This window comes from Hemibagrus wyckioides, linkage group LG14 (assembly GCF_019097595.1).
Source record: "Hemibagrus wyckioides isolate EC202008001 linkage group LG14, SWU_Hwy_1.0, whole genome shotgun sequence".
Lineage (NCBI taxonomy): Eukaryota > Metazoa > Chordata > Actinopteri > Siluriformes > Bagridae > Hemibagrus > Hemibagrus wyckioides.
In genome coordinates, this window is record NC_080723.1 from 178,499 (window position 1) to 201,509 (window position 23,011).

At 40.2% G+C, this 23,011-nt stretch overlaps 1 protein-coding gene across 1 annotated transcript; it reads right to left on the reverse strand.

The window, feature by feature from the left end:
- Nucleotides 1–141: 141 nt before the first annotated feature.
- LOC131365248 (cAMP-dependent protein kinase type II-beta regulatory subunit) lies at nt 142–22,771 on the reverse strand. The gene is made up of 11 exons (XM_058408949.1): nt 22,197–22,771; nt 20,400–20,435; nt 11,528–11,580; nt 11,277–11,360; nt 8,845–8,951; nt 8,597–8,750; nt 5,631–5,732; nt 5,480–5,554; nt 5,246–5,314; nt 1,874–2,009; nt 142–1,763 (listed from the first exon to the last, which is right to left on the reverse strand). The coding sequence occupies exons 1-11, from the start codon at nt 22,456–22,458 to the stop codon at nt 1,630–1,632; spliced, it is 1,212 nt and encodes a 403-aa protein (XP_058264932.1). The 5' UTR covers nt 22,459–22,771; the 3' UTR covers nt 142–1,629.
- Nucleotides 22,772–23,011: the final 240 nt, after the last annotated feature.

A 23,011-nucleotide genomic window follows, 5' to 3' on the forward strand; every position in this document is an offset into this window, starting at 1 on the left:
GCATCAGTATTAACAATCAGCTATAACTTTGTGCAAGTTTATTCTGCAACTACAGTTCAGACAAGCTAATCGTGGAGATTATGTGCCTTGTACAGTTTGATTCATGACATACAAAAAAAAAAATCAGACATCACTAAAATGTAATACAAAATTGTATTTTATTTGAATGGAAAATGAAATAACACAGACAATAGTACTAGTGCCTCTGGCATTAAGAGTAGACCTTTCTACATGAATGTCATTAAATAGAGAGCAGTAATGCAAAGAGCTACTTTTGAACATGGTAATTCAGATAAATGATATAAATATAAACACAGGTCAGCATTTAAAGTATTCAACGAGTGTACTGCTTATAAAACAATAAACAGAAAATCCTACAATGAAAGCAGACGGACGAGGGGGCTACTCAGGGACAGAAGCTGTGAACTCACACAGTGTCATGGTGCAACATCGTTATGAAGACATCAACGAATCTCATCTCATCAATGTTATTGGAAAAAAAAAAAAAATTGGTTACTTGCCAGTGGAGCAAAGACACTGTAATACTGTAATGGATGGAATAATGGACAACAGCACTACAACCGGTGACACATATTGCAGTTCAGAAGTAAAACTTTTAAAGGCAAATGAGCATATCTGAGTAAAATAAAATAGTATGCCATACCTTATTTGATAATAATAATTTTTTTTTTTTAACAGAAAACATACACCCTGTAGAAATAATTGGCAACAGAAAGCTCTTACGAACATTAAATATGTCTTATTCCACTCTGAAACACCGGGGATTCATAAATAAATCTTAAAATAATGTATATGTACAATAAATACGCTACCTTTGAGACAGTACTACATGGATTCTACTTATTAATGAGTGAACTAAAATTCTAAACTATTGTATACTGCAGAAATTATAATGTGCAATTTTTCTTTTTCCATGATTCTGACAGCAAAGTGCAATCTGCACACACACACACACTTACGGTTCCCTTTTCTGTAATCAAACCATTAAAAAGTTATAGATGAATGTTATACATCCTGTTTTAATACATGTAACTAGGTTTTGGTTTGTGTCATCCTAATAGACTCACACAGTGCACTCCCAAATTTATATTTGTGTTTGCTCATTTTGTGAAGGTAATTAATCAAGACTTACTGGTATATTACAAATAAGAGGTGTTAAGAATATTTGTACTTTGGAATGTACAGGATTTATAAACAAGGTTTTGAAATGCAGTACGAATAAGTGACAAGAAATTTCAACTTCTTTCTTCTGTCAAAGCCTGAACTCAAAAAGATGTAAAAAAATAAATAAAACAATTCTAATACTCAAACAAATACAGCAGTGGAGCTGATGACATTACTAAATAGCTGGATAAACAGTTTTTGTTCCCAATATAACGAAACACTTTACTAACAAAAAATGAAACCTTTTCAAACCTTACATAACCTGTTAAGTTTATCCTACATGTAAAAATCACTATCACTGACACACCAGAGCTTGACATTGTGATGCAAAACAATAACTTTGAAGTTCAAAAGTTAGGATCATATGGCATCTGAACAATGGTGAGTGACCTGTACTCACCATTATTTACTATTTTTATTATGTTGCATTGAAGCATTTTTTTTTTATACACTTGGCTCTTCTATTTCCATCTGACTCCCAAAGAGGGTGACCAGCTGCTCTTCATAGTTAGCGATGTTGCGTTTCATGATGTCCATACACGGTCCCAGTAACCTCTCAAATGCCTGGACATCCATTACTGTAAAAGGCATCCAAGAAAAAGAAGAAAAGAAAGTGAGAATTCTACATTAATTGTTGTATAATACACTGTTTATACACTTAAACATTAATTAAAGGCACAAGTTTTACCTAAGCACTTGACGTTGTCCATGGCATATGCAGAAGCAGCCCTTGGCTTGTTTGTAACAAGGGCTAATTCTCCAAAGTACTGGCCTCTAGTGCATGTGGCGATGTCCACCTCCTCAATCTCAGAATCTGTTTTCAACTGCCAACAGACATCCCACTAACAATTTTCTAAATGTGAATATTTCCTTACCATCATTTCATCTCACAGTGAATTATACTAAGACAATGAGACAGTAAAACCTCTAAATAAAGATGTAAATGTAGACATGTTTTATGTATCTATCTTGCAGTGTATTGTACTATCTGTTTGCACATATTGTTATCACACTTTATTTGATAGGTTAAATTTTACTTATTAACCCTTAGTTCTGTAGCTTATGTAGTACGGTGGCTGAGAAGTGCAAAACAATAACAAATCAGAAAACACAGTCAATTCAGACAAAGAGGAAAAGGTAGGTATAGTTTGTGAATGGAATTCTTACTGCTGATTGGACGGGACATCTGTCATGCAGGATATACGGTAACTATTTTTTTACTTTTTTTTTGTACGTGTGGAGTTCTGCCTTCACTTTTAATTATTTTTTCGATAGTGGAACTTCAAATCTTTTAAAGAAAATAACAAACCTATATATTTATCTTTATAAGAAAATTAAGTTCATTCAGTGCTACTCTGAGGAAGGAAGTTCATATGGCGTGATTTAGGATATACTGATAGTGTATCATGGAGTAAAGATTAGTTTGCGATCTCTAAAAACACACCAGGAATGTTCAGAAGACCAAACTATTCCAGATTAAAGGATGTAAGGAGCGCTATAAGAGCAGAGCTGTGTTCATACACACACCAATCCACTTTCTACTGCTGCAGCTACTGCTGGACTTCCTGTAGATCCTGAGTGACCCATGTCTCATCCAATCAGAGGCAAGAATTCCATTCGCACACTACACCTACCTTTTCCATTTTGTCAAAGTTGTCGTTGTGTTTTCTGATTTGTTATTGTGTTTTCTGATTTGTTATTGTGTTTTGCACTTCTCAGCCACCGTAGACAAGGGTCCTAGAGGAACATTGTTTCATTTTTACTCTGTACTTTATCAGCAAGATATGGTCAAAATAACAATAACAGCTTCTTGACTTGGCTTGATAAAAATATGCCTATTCCAAAATGGCAGGGTAGCACTTGCATATTTCTGAGATTAAATGGATCTGAAAATAACACACTACAAAACATGATAGTGTCAAAAATGACATCAGCAGGATAATGTGACCTGCTCCACAGCAACATCTGTTCAGGAATGGTTTGAAAAACATGACAAAAATTCTAAATATTGTCTTGGAATCCAAATTCTTTAGATCTCAGTCTGATCAATCACCTGTGAAATATTCTGGACAAACAAGTCTGATCCATAGAGGCCCCACCTCACAACCTACAGGTCTTAAAGGATCTGCTCTTAATTTTAGGCAGGTGGTTTTAATGTTATGGCTGATTGGTGTGTTTATAATTTGCAGTAGTATATTTTAGCAAAATGTTACAAAATGATTTCACCAGTTGCAGTAAGATTCTCTCATGCTTTCTATAGTAAACAATAGCACACACTTTTCTAGCATGTCTCCTACAATTACAAGTCTTTAATTTAATTTACAAGCTCCTCATCTAACACTCCTGACTCAACATGCTCCTTTAAGAGTATCTAAATACACTATATTGCCAAAAGTATTCGCTCACCCATCCAAATAATCAGAATCAGGTGTTCCAATCACTTCCATGGCCACAGGTGTATAAAATCAAGCACCTAGGCATGCAGACTGTTTTTACAAACATTTGTGAAAGAATGGGTCGCTCTCAGGAGCTCAGTGAATTCCAGCGTGGAACTGTGATAGGATGCCACCTGTGCAACAAATCCAGTCGTGAAATTTCCTCGCTCCTAAATATTCCACAGTCAACTGTCAGCTGTATTATAAGAACGTGGAAGTGTTTGGGAACGACAGCAACTCAGCCACGAAGTGGTAGGCCACGTAAACTGACGGGGCGGGGTCAGCGGATGCTGAGGCGCATAGTGCGAAGAGGTCGCCAACTTTCTGCAGAGTCAATCGCTACAGACCTCCAAACTTCATGTGGCCTTCAGATTAGCTCAAGAACAGTGCGCAGAGAGCTTCATGGAATGGGTTTCCATGGCCGAGCAGCTGCATCCAAGCCATACATCACCAAGTGCAATGCAAAGCGTCGGATGCAGTGGTGTAAAGCACGCCGCCACTGGACTCTAGAGCAGTGGAGACGCGTTCTCTGGAGTGACGAATCGCGCTTCTCCATCTGGCAATCTGATGGACGAGTCTGGGTTTGGCGGTTGCCAGGAGAACGGTACTTGTCTGACTGCATTGTGCCAAGTGTAAAGTTTGGTGGAGGGGGATTATGGTGTGGGGTTGTTTTTCAGGAGCTGGGCTTGGCCCCTTAGTTCCAGTGAAAGGAACTCTGAATGCTTCAGCATACCAAGACATTTTGGACAATTCCATGCTCCCAACTTTGTGGGAACAGTTTGGGGATGACCCCTTCCTCTTCCAACATGACTGTACACCAGTGCACAAAGCAAGGTCCATAAAGACATGGATGACAGAGTCTGGTGTGGATGAACTTGACTGGCCTGCACAGAGTCCTGACCTCAACCCGATAGAATACCTTTGGGATGAATTAGAGCGGAGACTGAGAGCCAGACCTTCTCGTCCAACATCAGCGTGTGACCTCACAAATGCGCTTCTGGAAGAATGGTCAAAAATTCCCATAAACACACTCCTAAACCTTGTGGACAGCCTTCCCAGAAGAGTTGAAGCTGTTATAGCTGCAAAGGGTGGACCGACGTCATATTGAACCCTATGGATTAGGAATGGGATGTCACTTAAGTTCATATGCGAGTCAAGGCAGGTGAGCGAATACTTTTGGCAATATAGTGTACCTAACACAGAGCAGTAATCTTTTTTCAGTAAACACATTTTCTTTTTATAAATTTCATGACTGTCACCTGTTATCTTGCGTAGTGATTACACAATCCTTTTTTCTAGCTTTGCTGGAACATTTCATGATGAATAAGATAATCCAGAATTGGCATGTTCAGACTTGCCATTACATTTTAATTCATGTTTCTCTTAGTGAGACTTTCCTGTTCTTAAAAATGAAGCATACTGAACCAAAATAAATCTCTACAATATGAAGGAAACAATATGTTTGCATGAATACACAATTTTGGAACCACATTATTTATCACACAAAACACACTAGATAATATTATATAATATTATTTATCTGCAACCCATTTGATGAACAAAAATAGCCAGAATCAGACTTTAGAAGTACAATGAAACAAAATTGCTTCCATTAAAAAACTTACCCGGTTCCTCTTCATGGTGATTCTAACCTCACCTGACTCTACTATGTAGAAACAGTCTGCCATGTCACCCTAGGGAAAAAATATGTTATTTACTGGATTTAATAATAAGTTGCAGTGTATGGTTATATGCAATAGAACACTGAATCCTGCGGTTCTGTCTCTTTCTGTACAGTACCGCAATCCTTTCTAAACGTAACAATCTGTATGTTTGGAGATTATGAGAACAGAGCTAACTTGTGCAATGATCTGCTCTCCGTTGTTGTACACTCTGGATGACAAGACATCCACCACCTTCATTCGTTCTGAGACCTGAAAGGAAATAAAATGTTAAAAGTGTTCATGTGTTGTTCATAAACTCTCTGTAGGAAAAGGAACTGGTTCAGACCTCCAAAGATGTGAGCAGTGGAAGGGTCTCAATGAAAGCTTCATACATTTTCCTCTTCTTGGCGTTGTTTTTTACAATGATCCGTCTGAATGTCAATCGGTCCTGCGATTACAAACATGAAAAAATTGTTGCCTACAAATGAAAGTGTTGCCTGAATGGAACTCTATACATGAAGCTTTATAAAGAAGTCTTCACCTTTGTCACCATGCTAATCTCTTGACCTATTGTCACATTGTCATTTTTTTTTTTACAGCCTGGGAGTCTTTTAACTATATATTTAACATATATTTACACACTCTCTCTCTCTCTCTCTCACACACACACACACACACATATCTATATCTATCGCTATCTATCTATCTATACACACTATATTGCCAAAAGTATTCGCTCACCTGCCTTGACTCGCATATGAACTTAAGTGACATCCCATTCCTAATCCATAGGGTTCAATATGACGTCGGTCCACCCTTTGCAGCTATAACAGCTTCAACTCTTCTGGGAAGGCTGTCCACAAGGTTTAGGAGTGTGTTTATGGGAATTTTTGACCATTCTTCCAGAAGCGCATTTGTGAGGTCACACACTGATGTTGGACGAGAAGGTCTGGCTCTCAGTCTCCGCTCTAATTCATCCCAAAGGTGTTCTATCGGGTTGAGGTCAGGACTCTGTGCAGGCCAGTCAAGTTCCTCCACACCAGACTCTGTCATCCATGTCTTTATGGACCTTGCTTTGGTCACTGGTGCACAGTCATGTTGGAAGAGGAAGGGGCCAGCTCCAAACTGTTCCCACAAAGTTGGGAGCATGGAATTGTCCAAAATGTCTTGGTATGCTGAAGCATTCAGAGTTCCTTTCACTGGAACTAAGGGGCCAAGCCCAGCTCCTGAAAAACAACCCCACACCATAATCCCCCCTCCACCAAACTTTACACTTGGCACAATGCAGTCAGACAAGTACCGTTCTCCTGGCAACCGCCAAACCCAGACTCGTCCATCAGATTGCCAGATGGAGAAGCGCGATTCGTCCCTCCAGAGAACGCGTCTCCACTGCTCTAGAGTCCAGTGGCGGCGTGCTTTACACCACTGCATCCGACGCTTTGCATTGCACTTGGTGATGTATGGCTTGGATGCAGCTGCTCGGCCATGGAAACCCATTCCATGAAGCTCTCTGCACACTGTTCTTGAGCTAAACTGAAGGCCACATGAAGTTTGGAGGTCTGTAGCGATTGACTCTGCAGAAAGTTGGCGACCTCTTCGCACTATGCGCCTCAGCATCCGCTGACCCCGCCCCGTCAGTTTACGTGGCCTACCACTTCGTGGCTGAGTTGCTGTCGTTCCCAAACACTTCCACGTTCTTATAATACAGCTGACAGTTGACTGTGGAATATTTAGGAGCGAGGAAATTTCACGACTGGATTTGTTGCACAGGTGGCATCCTATCACAGTTCCACGCTGGAATTCACTGAGCTCCTGAGAGCGACCCATTCTTTCACAAATGTTTGTAAAAACAGTCTGCATGCCTAGATGCTTGATTTTATACACCTGTGGCCATGGAAGTGATTGGAACACCTGATTCTGATTATTTGGATGGGTGAGCGAATACTTTTGGCAATATAGTGTATATATATATATATATATATATATATATATATATATATATATATATATATATATATATATACACACACACACAATATTATTTCAATATTACGCTTTATGAACTGCTTTTTAGTTCTGGAATTCCTCCAACCTTATCCATCAGGTCCAAGTTGACATTATTTATAATTTGGCATTAACCCTATTCAATTCAAATGATTAGTCAAACAAGCAAATAACTAGAGTGGCTAGCAAATACAAACAAAATAACCTTGATAGTACAGTAATCCCCAGTTTATCGCAGGTGGTTTTGGAACGTAACCCCCACGATTAAATGGGGGATTACTGTACTATCAAGTTTGTTTTGTTTGTATTTGTTAGCCACTTGTTCGTGATACACGGATGCCACCCCCAAATGCTTTTTTTTTATTGTATAAGCCGTAAATTACCCTCCCACAATCTTTAAACACACACAGAAAACATTTGCAAACATACATAGCGAGATGAATTTTGGGTAAATTGGTAGAAATCTCACATTTATAGTGAGTACTGTATGTATGTATGTTTCTTGCCAGAAGCCTTAGAAGGTGCAGAGCGTTTGGTCGACATAATAGGGCTTGGAGAAAAACCGTAAAAATAAAGCGTACACAGAACAGAACAAAACAAAACACTCGGGACAGTGACATGCGAAAAACTGCGATGCTGGAGAATTCTGCTTCCCTTTCCCCACTGCACGCATAGCCAGCAGCCAATCACAACCATAATTAAATGAATGGGGCATTCCGATTGGCCAGACTCGTTCCTGCAGCTGTACTGTATTTAGATTTTCAGCTTCCCCGCACAGCGCTTTCCTAAACAACGCTACACTGTACAGTATTTTATATATTATTAACATTTTACTTTATTTTAATTAATGTTTATATTTTGTATAATTATATTTTTTATTAATAAATTACCCTATTTCGACATAAAAACAATTCACTATAAGGTTGCGGATACTTGCGGATAAGGTCTGTGGACACTGCTTTAGGTAACCTAGATATAGAGTATGCACTATATTACAGAACCCTGTGATTTCAGCGTTCTCATTTGGTTCAGGGTCTTTGGTATTGGTATCATCAAAACAGAAGAAAGAGAGAGCTACAAGTGACACCAACAGAGCACTTTTTCCCAAAATCATTATGCATAATTTATAATCTGCAAGATAATATTCTTATCAAATCACTACTAAAATGTCAATATTAATAATATATTACTAATATTAAAAATTAAAAATACAAGGCATCATGATCATTTTATTAACTGCCAACAGATGGTGATTAGTCTTTGTTAAAGAAATCAAAACAAACCGTATCAAATCTAAGGCTCACTTACTAGGCACCACAGGGCGCCAGGTGAGGTAGCAACAATGGTGGCAGCGCGTGGGGTGTTATACATCAGCGCCAGCTCCCCAAAACTCCCACGGTTGTCATATGAGCCCACTGTTCTTGTGGTGCCCTCTGACTTCACAAGGATGTCGAAAGTCCCTCTGGATAAATAAAGAAATGAAGCGAATTAATACAAGATTGGGAAAATTATATAATCGTACGCTGCTCATAAAACAGAAATCATGTGATCCCTGCCTTTCAATGACATAGAAGTTGTCTCCATCATCATCTTGATCAATGATGTGTTCCCCAGCAGAAACTGTCTTCTCAAACATGGCATCTAGAACTTGGGACATTTGCTCCTACAAATAAATAATAACAACGTCAAAAACAACATTCACTGACATGATGCTAGATTTCAAGCTTCAAGCTTCTAACACGAGTCTCTTTAAAACTTAAAATTCAAAACTAAAACTAAAAAGCTTCTACAGTCTCAGATGCTTGCTATCTTCACATGCATGAACCACAATGTGTCAGCCAACATTACAGACATTTAAAGAATAATATACAGTATATTTGTGGATCATAATGGAAAATCTTTCAAATCTTATCTGATTCAAATTTAGCATTTCATACAATTCCAGCTCGATGTGCAATAGTTACATCCCTATCATGGAAACATGCAACAACAACATAATATCAAGCACCTAAAAAGGAATCACCTCCAAAACAGCTTTAATTCTTAAAATACAAGTCCTGAATGTTTTGTAGTGGGATGTGTAATCATTCTTCAAGAAGAAAATCTTACAGGTTTCTGGGTATAAAGATGTCTGTGCTGCTGAACTTCCCATATAATGATTTCCTAATTACACTGAGTGATAAGGGAGGCCATGGAAGGCACTTGACATTATCCCTGGTGTTCTTCAAACCACTCTGTGAATCATTTTAGCAGTCTATATGAGTAGCATTATCATCATCTTGTAATATGTTAGCAGTTACCAGCAGTGGACCCAGGACCCAGGTACAGTGGCAACAGAAAAGGGGTTAAAAAAAGGCAGCTCAAGCTTTGCTTCACTTATTCACCAAATTATTATGAACCTCATTCTAAAGTAAATCTGTATATTCAGGCATGCTTTTCTCTTCAGATATCTGTTGCAAAGAATGGTTATTTGCACTGGCTTTTCCATCAGCTTAAACCAGTCCATTTAATTTTAGTATTCAAATTAATGTGGTGTTTCTACTTACAGTACTGCTGCTCACTGGAGGAGGATTTCTTTTTTGTTTTTTTTCACACTATGTAAACATTTAACACTGAAAAGTCCCCAGAGAGTCCCCTGTTTCTGACATACAAACCACCTTGTCTCACACCAACAAACATATTCAAAGTCACTTAGATCAATTGTTTCCTATTCAGATGTTCGAAGTTAACATTAACTGAAGCTCTTTACCTGTATCTGCATGATTTTATACACTATAATTCTGATCACTTTGACAGCTGTAAGATAGCTGTAACTCAAAACACCATGTGCAGTGGAGTTTGTAATTGTCATTTAGACAGGGTCCAGTGCTGTTTACTCCGATTATCCCAGCAGCACAAGATCTGGCAGATCTTTACACATTTTGTGTAGGAGCTCTGGTATTTAAAACCAGACTACATCAGAACAGATTATCACTCAAAACTACAGCAAAAGTGCAGTCTCCATCTTGCCAAAAAAGAGGGGATGTGCCAATAAACATGAATTACACTCACTGTCTGTCATGGTAAACAGAGAATATTCTGATTTTATTAATGTGAAATAAAATCTATAAACGTTTTTTTTAAACTTGGCTAAGATTAGACGAGTACATAGTTAACATCAGTCAAAAAGGACACTTTCTATTTTAAGCCTGGACCTATTTTTGACCTAAATATAAATTGAATTAAATATCTCTAAAATAAAGACAACAAATAATGTTACCCACATTACAAATAATGGTGATGATAATTTGAAAATTATTAAATTCATGTTGTCCCTAAGACGGTCAGTGCTAGAATCATTTTTCTTACATATTCAGTGCATTATTCTTTTCTTTGTCTGTCCCATCTTTTTAATTTGGGGTCAACCATGATACCGGGGTAGATAGCATTACAGGCAGCTTGAGCTTGAACCCTCAATTTTTTTATTAGTAATCAAGAACCTTAAACACTAAGCCATCACTACCTTACCACTAACATTTTAAACAGCAGCTTAACAGTGAAAATATTGCCCTAGACAAGAGATTTGTAATAGGATTATATAGAAATTGTTCTGTTATTTGTTGTCTGTTAACTGTGCATTACTGCAGAATCAAAGAATTGAACATCCTGCTGAGTTTTTGCAATTGCTGCTGCCAGCAAGCAGTTTCCAACTACACAGCTGATAACATTAGTACATCCTCCCCACACTCTTTAAACTGAAATGCTGGTTTTCCTTTTAGGCCCTGCAGTTTTTTAATGCGATTCAATCCATTCCTTGTATCACACAGCTTTTCAATTAGTCAGCATAATATGCCAAAAGCTGGAGTGTAACCAAGCCAGCTTTATCACTTTAATATAGCTAGTGGATGTCTGAATACCTCAACTATCATGTAATGGTATACATTTGAGAACGTGATAAATCGGTGGTGAGATGCTAAGCAAAAAGTGAACAACAAATTAATGTCTTTACCTGGTCAAGATTTTTAAAAAGAAGTATATCCTTGCAGGCCTCTTGTAGTCTTTGTCTCTGTTCATCTGTTTTTGGGTAAGTTACCTGGAGTGACAGCAAAATTTTCTTTGTATAAAAATGTAGAAATTAGAGAAATTACACAAATTAATAGAACATAGCTTGGTTTTAAACCTCTCTGTTTTCCATCAAAGGTTGCATAGCCACAGAATCACAGCAATGTTATAGTTTCACCACAAATATCAATCTCTCACCCTGGGCTCCTTGTCCTCTTCATCCTCATCTGGGTTGAAGGCCTCAGCACACACTAAGTTCAGACAAACAAAAAAAGAGAAGCAAATGTATGAGCCTGTTGTCTATACAAAGGTATGGCCTTCAGTCCTTGCAGTGGTTTAAGCGAGCATATCCGAGGCTGGAAATAAAAATCACCCAAACCATCTGTTTGTTGAAACTGATTGCAAACGACCAGCTAAGTTCATCGTGCTCAGCAGTGTGCTCTCAAAATATTGAACAAGTCTGATCCCTTTGTTCTTTTCTGTGTCATGAGACTCATTTTCTTTCTGTCTGTCCTTTGTCTCTTTCTTTCCTCTATTATGCATGCTGTGTTGAGATGAGAGGCCTATTTGCTCTCCCCTGCCACACGCCCTCGGTGTTCCTACTATTATTACCAGCAAAAAGCATGACAGGAGCATACACTGTCTGGATCGATATCCCTCCCATGGTCTGAATATGAGCTCCACATAAAACCTACATTACACATGTAGCAGGAAAGGCCTGTTACAGTTATTCCATCATTCCAGATATGTCAATACATACTTGTACTTATGCATATTTATGAGGTTTCTTCATATAATCAAATTGCCACACCAGCATATTTTGCTTGTTACTCTCTGTAAAAGAACAGAGAGAATCACTAAATCACCGCACTGAATCACTAAATATTACTGCGTTTTATCGTTCCTTATAAAACGCCATAATATTCAGTGATTCAATCCAGCCCATGCGTTATGATGATTTTAGCATGCTTAAAGGTGTTCTAATGCTCAGCACAAAACCAAGCAAACCACAACAATCTATTTTTAAACCAAGTTTTTAAAAGGTTGTTTAGAATAGTTTATTAATCTAGCCATGGGGTCACAGTCCTACAGGGCGCTGGTGGAAATTGGGCTACTGTTGGTCGAAGAAGTAGAGGAGGAAGGAGAGTGCGTAGACAGAGACAGAAGAGGAAAGGTAAGAGTGTAGGACTGAGAATAGGAACTCTGAATGTTGGTACTATGACAGGGAAAGGTAGAGAGCTGGCTGATATGATGGAGAGAAGGAAGGTGGATATACTGTGTGTACAGGAGACCAGGGGGAAGGGTAGCAAGGCTCGTAGTATAGGAGCAGGATTCAAGCTGTTTTATTATGGTGTGGATAGTAAGAGAAATGGGGTAGGTGTGGTCCTGAAGGAGGAGTTTGTGAGGAATGTTCTGGAGGTGATGAGAGTGTCAGACAGGGTGATGAGTCTGAACTTAGAGGTTGAAGGGGTGATGTTGAATGTTGTTAGTGGTTATGCCCCACAGGTAGGTTGTGAGTTAGAGGAGAAAGAGAGATTCTGGAGTGAATTAGATGAGGTGATAGAGAGTATTCCCACGGGGGAGAGAGTGGTGATAGGAGCAGATTTTAATGGACATGTTGGTGAGGGGAACACAGGTGATGAGGAGGTGATGGGCAGGTTTGGAGTTAAGGAAAGGAACCTTGAAGGACAGATGGTAGTGGACTTGTGGACAGTGGTAGTGCTAAGAGGATGGACATGGCTGTTGTTAACACTTATTTTCAGAAGAGGGAGGAGCATAGAGTGACTTACAAGAGTGGAGGTAGGAGCACACAGGTAGACTACATCCTATGTAGAAGAGGCAATCTGAAAGAGATTAGTGACTGTAAAGTGGTAGTGGGAGAGAGTGTAGCCAGACAGCATAGGATGGTGGTGTGTAGGATGAATTTGATGGTCTGTAAGCAGAGGTCAAAGATAGAGATGGAGAAGAAAACCAAGTGATGGAAGCTGAAAAAGGAGGAATGTTGTGAGGAATTTAGACAGAAGTTGAGGCAGGCTCTGGGTGGTCAGGTAGTGCTGCCAGATGACTGGGAAACTACAGCAGAAGTGATCAGGGAGACAGGAAGAAAGGTGCTTGGTGTGTCATCTGGAAGGAGGAAAGAAGATAAGGAGACTTGGTGGTGGAATGAGGAAGTTCAGGACAGTATTCAAAGGAAGAGGTTAGCCAAGAAGAAGTGGGACATGGACAGGACTGAAGAGAATAGACAGGAATACAAGGAGTTACAGCACAGAGTGAAGAGGGAGGTGTCTAAGGCCAAGCAGAAGGCGTATGATGAGTTGTACACTGGGTTAGACACTAGAGATGGAGAGGAGGACTTGTACAGGTTAGCTAGGCAGAGGGATCGAGATGGGAAGGATGTGCGGCAAGTTAGAGTTATTAAGGATAGAGATGGAAAGATGCTTACAAGTGAGGAGAGTGTACAGAGGAGATGGAAGGAGTACTTTGAAGAGCTGATGAATGAGGAGTATGAAAGGGAAAAAGAGTAGAAGGGGTGAACTCTGTGGAACAGGAAGCAGATAAGATTAGAAAGGATGAAGTCAGGAAGGCTTTGAAGAGGATGAAAAGTGGAAAGGCAGTTGGTCCTGACGACATCCCGGTGGAGGTCTGGAAGTGTCTAGGAGAGGCAGCAGTGGAATTTTTAACTAGTCTGTTTAACATGGTTTTAGAGAGTGAGAAGATGCCTGAGGAATGGAGAAGAAGTGTATTAGTGCCGATCTTTAAGAATAAGGGTAACGTGCAGAGTTGCAGCAACTATAAAGTGGGGGGATAAAGTTGATGAGCCATACAATGAAGCTATGGGAAAGAGTAGTGGAAGCTAGGTTATGGAAGGTAGTGGAAATTTGTGAGCAGCAGTATGGCTTCATGCCCAGAAAGAGCACAACAGATGGAAATTTTGCTCTGAGAATGTTGATGGAGAAGTATAGGGACGGTCAGAGAGAGTTGCACTGTGTGTTTGTAGACTTGGAGAAAGCGTATGACAGGGTGCCAAGAGAAGAGCTGTGGTACTGTATGAGGAAGTCAGGAGTAGCAGAGAAGTATGTCAGAGTGGTGTCATGTATGAGAGGAGCAGGACAGTGGTGAGGTGTGCTGTAGGGCACAGAGGAGTTCAGAGTGGAGGTGGGACTGCATCAGGGATCGGCTCTGAGCCCCTTCCTGTTTGCTATGGTGTTGGACCAGTTGTCAGAGGAGGTCAGACAGGAGTCTTCTTGGACAATGATGTTTGCAGATGACATTGTGATCTGTAGTGAGAGCAGGGAGCAGGTGGAGGAAAACCTGGAGAGGTGGAGGTTTGCGCTGGAGAGAAGAGGAATGAAAGTCAGTCGTAGTAAGACTGAGTACATGTGTGTGAATGACAGGGAGGGAAGTGGAACAGTAAGATTACAGGGTGAAGGGGTGAAGAAGGTACAGGAGTTTAAGTACTTGGGGTCAACAGTCCAGAGTAATGGAGAGTGTGGGAAAGAGGTAAAGAAGTGAGTGCAGGCAGGTTGGAATGGGTGGAGAAAGGTGTCAGGAGTTCTGTGTGATAGAAAAATATCAGCGAGAATCAAGGGGAAGGTGATACAGGACAGTGGTGAGACCAACCATGCTGTATGGTTTAGAGACAGTATCACTGAGACAGAGACAGGAGTCAGAGCTGGAGGTAGCAGAGCTGAAGATGTTGAGGTTCTCTTTGGGAGTGACACTGTTGGACAGGATTAGGAACGAGTACATCAGAGGGACAGCTCATGTTGGACGTTTGGGGGACAAAGTTATGGAGGCCAGATTAAGATGGTTTGGACATGTCCAGAGGAGGAAGAGTGAGTATATTGGTAGGAGAATGTTGGACATGGAGCTGCCAGGCAGGAGGAAAAGAGGAAGGCCAAAGAGGAGGTATATGGATGTAATAAATGAGGATATGAAGCTAGTGGGTGTAAGTGTTGAGGATGCAGAAGATAGGGATAGGTGGAGAGAGATGATTCTCTGTGGAGATCCCTGAAGGGAAAAGCCCAAAGAAGAAGAGTTTAGAATAGTTTATTACTCGCTTTAGTTTCAGTTCTAGTTTTTGTTATAGCACACAGTTAACTGTCCAGTAAACTATCCGTGTGTTAGAAATGTAAGTTTATACCATAAAATATACATACACTATATTGCCAAAAGTATTCGCTAGACAGAACCATCAGACATTGTTTTATACACTATATTGCGAAAAGTATTCGCTCACCCATCCAAATAATCAGAATCAGGTGTTCCAATCACTTCCATGGCCACAGGTGTATAAAATCAAGCACCTAGGCATGCAGACTGTTTTTACAAACATTTGTGAAAGAATGGGTCGCTCTCAGGAGCTCAGTGAATTCCAGCGTGGAACTGTGATAGGATGCCACCTGTGCAACAAATCCAGTCGTGAAATTTCCTCGCTCCTAAATATTCCACAGTCAACTGTCAGCTGTATTCGCCAAATTTTATTAACGCACGATTAACGCATCGCACATTTTCTGTTTGACCCTTGGCCTTGCCCGTAGTTTGGGAAATGGGAGATGCAGCAGAAAACCGAAATTTAGAAAGAAAAACGTCTTCTTTATATACACTATATTGCCAAAAGTATTCGCTCACCTGCCTTGACTCGCATGTGAACTTAAGTGACATCCCATTCCTAATCCATAGGGTTCAATATGACATCGGTCCACCCTTTGCAGCTATAACAGCTTCAACTCTTCTGGGAAGGCTGTCCACAAGGTTTAGGAGTGTGTTTATGGGAATTTTTGACCATTCTTCCAGAAGCGCATTTGTGAGGTCACACACTGATGTTGGACGAGAAGGCCTGGCTCTCAGTCTCCGCTCTCATTCGTCCCAAAGGTGTTCTATCGGGTTGAGGTCAGGACTCTGTGCAGGCCAGTCAAGTTCCTCCACACCAGACTCTGTCATCCATGTCTTTATGGACCTTGCTTTGTGCACTGGTGCACAGTCATGTTGGAAGAGGAAGGGGCCAGCTCCAAACTGTTCCCACAAAGTTGGGAGCATGGAATTGTCCAAAATGTCTTGGTATGCTGAAGCATTCAGAGTTCCTTTCACTGGAACTAAGGGGCCAAGCCCAGCTCCTGAAAAACAACCCCACATCATAATCCCCCCTCCACCAAACTTTACACTTGGCACAATGTAGTCAGACAAGTACCGTTCTCCTGGCAACCGCCAAACCCAGACTCGTCCATCAGATTGCCAGATGGAGAAGCGCGATTCGTCACTCCAGAGAACGCGTCTCCACTGCTCTAGAGTCCAGTGGCGGCGTGCTTTACACCACTGCATCCGACGCTTTGCATTGCACTTGGTGATGTATGGCTTGGATGCAGCTGCTCGGCCATGGAAACCCATTCCATGAAGCTCTCTGCGCACTGTTCTTGAGCTAATCTGAAGGCCACATGAAGTTTGGAGGTCTGTAGCGATTGACTCTGCAGAAAGTTGGCGACCTCTTCGCACTATGCGCCTCAGCATCCGCTGACCCCGCCCCGTCAGTTTACGTGGCCTACCACTTCGTGGCTGAGTTGCTGTCGTTCCCAAACACTTCCACGTTCTTATAATACAGCTGACAGTTGACTGTGGAATATTTAGGAGTGAGGAAATTTCACGACTGGATTTGTTGCACAGGTGGCATCCTATCACAGTTCCACGCTGGAATTCACTGAGCTCCTGAGAGCGACCCATTCTTTCACAAATGTTTGTAAAAACAGTCTGCATGCCTAGGTGCTTGATTTTATACACCTGTGGCCATGGAAGTGATTGGAACACCTGATTCTGATTATTTGGATGGGTGAGCGAATACTTTTCGCAATATAGTGTATAAAACAATGTCTGATGGTTCTGTCGACAAGACAAAAGTCTGCATTTATTGTCGATGTGAAAGAAGTTATATAAAACTTTAATCATATTATGGCGCTAAGTGTGTTTTCCTAAAGCTAAAAAGAATCAAGCAAAATTGAGTTCTTGTTAAATTAGTTTTTTGTTCTTTTGCCTAAACCAACTGCAGGCGAAAAAAAACACGCTGATAAACACATTCTAAATGAAAATAAACCACTGGCAAGTTTTGAGGAAGATTGTGAATGCAGCCATGTTCATTCATTTCATACATTTTTAATTCAGTTAATATTCAGTATATTACAGTAATTGTTTTAGGACAAATGTCTTTTGTCTCACTACAAACAGACATTTTAAAATGTTGCTTCTCCCCTTTTGCTTCTGTAGACTTCCTGCCTAATCAACATTGCTCAAATTGCATCAAGTAACAAATCAAGATTGCGATTTTTTTAAACATGATATTGTTCAGCCCTTAGAGTAAAGTGGAGAAAAAACACTACTCTAAAGGGAATCGCAAATGATGAATAGCTATGTATTAATGAATGAACAGGACCTCTGATATTTTGTTTAAGGGCTAGTAGGTGAGAGTAGGAGCACACCGAGATTTTGTGATTATGTGGGAAAATTAGACTGTTTGTTAGTGAAAAGTACTTTACTAATTCCTTGTGAACTTAATGACTGTACATTAAAGGTTAATGAACCTACATGCACATTAGTTTACCCAGACACGCATTACACAGTGTAATCAGTGGGAATCTTTTTCTTTGCTTGCTTTTGTTTGTATGTGTATGGCTTACATAAATGAGACCTGATTAAATAATGTATGTGCTTTTTCACAAAGACAACAACTCAGAACAACTGGCTTAGAGGAATTTCTACAAATGTAATACACAAATGAGCTCTGAACATTTCTTTCTATATTGTTCATTTAAGCTGTTTTTAATGGTTAAACCTTTTCCTAATGTACAAGGTCAGACATAGGACTGCTGTCCTTGCGCGTAATAGATGACTCTGAGAATAAATCCTTTAAACACCCCCCTTCCCCTGCTGGTTTATTTCATTCCATCACTGTGTTTAATAAAAGTCACCCTCCTCTAACTCAGCCTGCTATTGAACAAGCAGCTACAGCACTTCCTAGGCAGACTGTTCAGGCTCCAGTGACATGCGATGACGTCAAGCCTAGAGCTTCCACTTGTGAATCTGCTGAAGTCCTCAAAGAGATTGAACAAATCAAGCCTTGGTCAAAAACCACTACTAATCTGTCAGCCATGTAAGTAATCTGATGCTGAAGAAGGGCCGTTAGGTCATGTGCAGTACTGCCTTGTCTCATTTTGCCCCGTAGAATTACTGAACGCTGACTACTATCAGGGTTAGGGATGTTTGCTAATGACTTCAGCGAGTTAAGTGGTGTCTGTTGCCTATTCAGTTTCTCTATTATTATAACTTTAAAGTAAAAAATATTGCTGGTTGCTTTCCAAGTATAATATGGATTTTGTGTAGATTTATTAAGGCTATTTCACAGCCAGCCAGTTCAACAGCTCTGACCCCTTCAGCTTTTAAACTTAACCAACAGTTACATTATCAAAAGTCCCTTACTTCCCTAACTTTGCATAAGAACTTTCACTAGGTGCTTCTTATGTAAATGACGCAAGGACATAGAGTAAGATCACAAAAACATCCATCCATCCATCCATCCATCCAATGTCTATACCCACTTTATTCCTAATTAGGGTCACAGGGATCTGCTGGAGCCTATCCCAACACACACTGGGCGAAAGGCACCCTGGACAGGGCACCAGTCCATCACAGGGCCGCATATAGATAGACAACCACACTCACACTCACTCACACTCACTCCTTAATTGCTCCACCTATGGGAATACTGCTATTATATATGAGAAGAACATAGACTTCTCTGTTATTAAGGGAAGCTTTATGCATTTTTTGTGCTGATTGGCTGCTTACCTCATTAGTCACATGTTTTCAACAGTCCTATGATTTCACTGATGCCTTTTAAAAGCTCATATGTTTGCATTTGTTTCAGTTTTTCAGGGCAGGCAACTCTCCCTGTTGTTAGTTTATTTTATTGCAATTCCAATTCACCTCACAGGGAGTAGAGACTTTAAAATACACAAAGTGCTCCATTAAAGAACACTGATTTGTTGAGTTGTTTATCAAACTTGATACAAAACTATCTTATAGCATACAGTCTACTACCTCATGGGGTCCTTGTCACATCCTAAGCATTGTTTATCTGTTTATCTATGAAATTGAGTGAAAGAGGTAAGACTATGTGCATGTGTATAATAAAACAAATAATGCTGATTTATGATATATGAATGTCTGAGCAATGACATAGTAATATAAATAAGACATGATGTAGGTGATTTGCATAAACATAGAGCTACCTGATTTGACAACTTCTATAATATGTTCTAAATAAACACAGATGTTTCATGATACCTTACAGGTTGTGTATCAAACAGTCATATAATGTAGAGCAGCAGATCTCAGTCTTTAAGGTCCTTTTAGTTGATGGTATGAGTGCACTACTGCTATCATTGGCCATAACAGATGCTGCATTCTTCTGATGATATTACTCCAAACTTGTGAAGTGGGTGTAAATAAACATTGATCTTGACATATTTGAAATCCTTTTAAAATCAGATACATTTTTTAATCGACTTTAGCAGATTTCATTCATTCATTCATTCATCTTCAATAGCCGCTTTTTCCTCAGGGTTATGGTGGACTATCAACCTATCCCAGAATCACTGGGCAGGAGGCAGGATCGCACTAAATGAATCACAGGAAACTATGCATGCACTCACACATTCCCTCACAGACAATTAAGTGTAGCCATTCCACTACTGGCATGTTTTTGATATGTAGGAAGAAGCTAGAGAACTCGGTGGTAGCCCACACAGATAAAGTGAGAACATGAAAACTTCCATGAAAACACTAACCCATGCTCAGGATCGAACCGAGAAGTTGTGCGGCAGCGATCCTACCCACTGCACCAACAAGCAGAATCAATAAACTGACAAAAAAGTAAAAAAATAACTACATTTTAAAAACTGAGCTCTTTTGCACAGTGTCCACTGTGCTACCTTGTCTGTTCAAAACATTCAGTATCTGTTAACTATTTTAGATCATGAATGTGAATGGTAGTTCCTTTACAGAAAATACTTGTAGTACTTACCAGAAGGTCGTCTTATGAATCTGTTTATGACTGGCGCTGTAAGGAGAGGACAATGATGTTGATATCAGGAAAAAAAAATTCATAAAACACTAAGAAAGATAGCTCATGTTTAAATCGTTTATACCAGAATGCAATTAAACATAGATTCTGACTGCTTTGAAGTTGATACTTGTCTAATTGCCATTCATATTCAGAGAAATAATAAAGAATCACCATTGGCAATAAAAAGCACTTAGCTGAGATACAATCATTCTCTCATGAAAATTACATTAGCATGTTCTGCCAGCAATGCCATTCAGCTACCTTTGTTCTGAAATGACTGAACAATTTCCTCAGATGAGCTACACATGGACTTATTCTAGTTATTCTAAAATGAACCACACAAATTTGACACACATGGTTATAAAACCTGGAGGACAATTTTGTGTTTTAAAGATGCTTTGAAGAGTGTGGGTGTGCACAGAGAGACACAGAGAGCAGCTGCTTTGGGTTAGAGTCGATCACACATGCAAAATAGCTGTTCCATCTCAGGCCTCATTAAAGCAGACTCTTATTCATGAAAGGTCCAAAGCTCTTTACAGTGGTGTTGCCAGGTCCACAAAGCTCCCACAGATAGGGGCTACTTTTAAACTGCTTCAAGTTAATTTTTACATTTGTGGGCTGGAGGTTGTGCCTTTGCATACATTAAGTGACATTACTCTTCTGGTCAGGTAAGTTAAGTAGATGTTTTTAAAAAAATGCCAACAGTTACATGCCCCAGGGTGGGGGCAACAATCAGATTGCATTGAATTTAAAAGGCAACGATCAAAAATAACTTTTTAGCAATTTTATAAGAGACTATAAATAAATAATTATAGTGAAGAGTAAATATAGGCTAGTCGTGATTTTCCCATCATGATACTTGTAAGATAGTCCTTCTCTATATCATCATTAATGATTTAACTTACTCCATTAAGCTGGGCACATATTGAATGGAGATGATTAAATTCACTCGCATTGTATCATATTCACTGGTATCGTCAAAAATCGAATCATTGCCTTAAAAATCGAAATCGTGTCGTATTCTATTGTGTGGAAGCCTGAGCATTTGCACGTCTAGAACGTACTGCAATTCTACTTAAGATGTTGTGAATTAACAGGAGAAAATGTTCTATAAGGAGAAGTACGGTATGGTTTCCACCGTAAAGTAAAGCTAGAGTGAAATCAAACATACACTTACTTTCTCACAGCTGTTTTTGTGTAATAACAGGTTCTTTTATAAACAGCAGACCTGGCAACCCCGCTGTAGAGGCTAAGTGGATGAAGGTTGGTTATGTTGCAGGATGCCGCTGTGTAAGGTCTGTAGTAGATCTTCATTACCGCATGCTTGCACATTTAAGCACATTTTCACCATATTTAGCCAACTTAAAGGCTGCGAGCAAAATTGTCCAGCTTACTAACGTGAAATATAATATGTCAAAATAGCACGCCCCCATATGCACTATTTTACGCAGACTCAGCTACACTTTCATTTCGTTCAGCAAATATAACACAAGCAAATCGGACAGCTTTTCGTGTACCATTTGGACTTATGCCAATTTATGACAGCCTGTAAGTCCGATGCATCTGCCGTTATTTATTACTGTCCAGTGTTTAGGATGAGAAATGTTTGAGCCACATCACGCACTGTACGTTCCCAGATCACATGCAGTGCAGCGTAGTGATACTGCCAAGCGCACTGACTGCAACGCGTAAATGCCATCTAGGTATAATATGATGATGTGAAATAGGGACATTTTAATGAACCCATTCTGTTACCTACGAATTCCTCATCGTCATCCTCGTCCTCTCCGTTCTCTGAGTCGATCTGCATGGCCTCCTCGATGAAGTTAACGGCTTTGCCTGCGCGCAGAGCCGGGTGCTGCTCATTGCCGAAAGCGGCCGCCCTCGCTTCGTTCTCCTTCAGCTGAGTGAAATACTGCAGGGCGAACTCCAAAAGATCCCGCGGCTGATTCCTCAACACCTCCACCGTAAAGCTCTGTAAAAGCTCCGTCAAGCCCTCGGGGATTTCTATACTCATTCCTGATAGCAGGGCTCCAGAGGAAGACGTGCAAAATGCAGGCAGGGGCTCGGTTGATAAACCTCCGTCTGTGTGCTCTCGCGTCAGCTGAAATGTACGGAACCGACGACAGGCGAACCCGTAATAATGTGGAAAGATCGAGCGATGGACCTCCTCTCACAGTCCCATACGGCGCCTATTTCCATTTGTTTTCGATGGCGTTCCTTTATCTAATCCGTCCACATTAAAATGGCAGAGAGCATCCTTTTTTTACGCCGTTGGCCACGGGAAAGCCGCGCATGTGACCCGAGTAACTATGGCAACCGGGCGGGCAGGGATTGCGTGCGCGAGACTGCAGCAGCGCGGGAGTGAAGTGGACACACACATATACACACAAACACTGATATATCTGCTGAATGCAGTACGGCATGAGGAGTACCCACCATTATATCATGATCAGATTAATGGTACTGATGCTGCTGCACGCTTTCTCAACAACAGCGTGGCAGACCACTGAGGCCTGCAGATAACCTCCACTAGGGCTTTGGTAAAAATGAGTAAATAGTGTGTGTGT

Coding starts and splice junctions, on each gene's coding strand:
- LOC131365248 (XM_058408949.1), bottom strand. CDS start 22,458: ATGAGTATAGAAATCCCCGAGGGCTTGACGGAGCTTTTACAGAGCTTT. Junction 11,581..20,399: donor ATTCATAAGACGACCTTCTG/GTAAGTACTACA, acceptor GTCTGAACTTAG/TGTGTGCTGAGGCCTTCAAC. Junction 2,010..5,245: donor TCACCATGAAGAGGAACCGG/GTAAGTTTTTTA, acceptor GTCTGTTGGCAG/TTGAAAACAGATTCTGAGAT.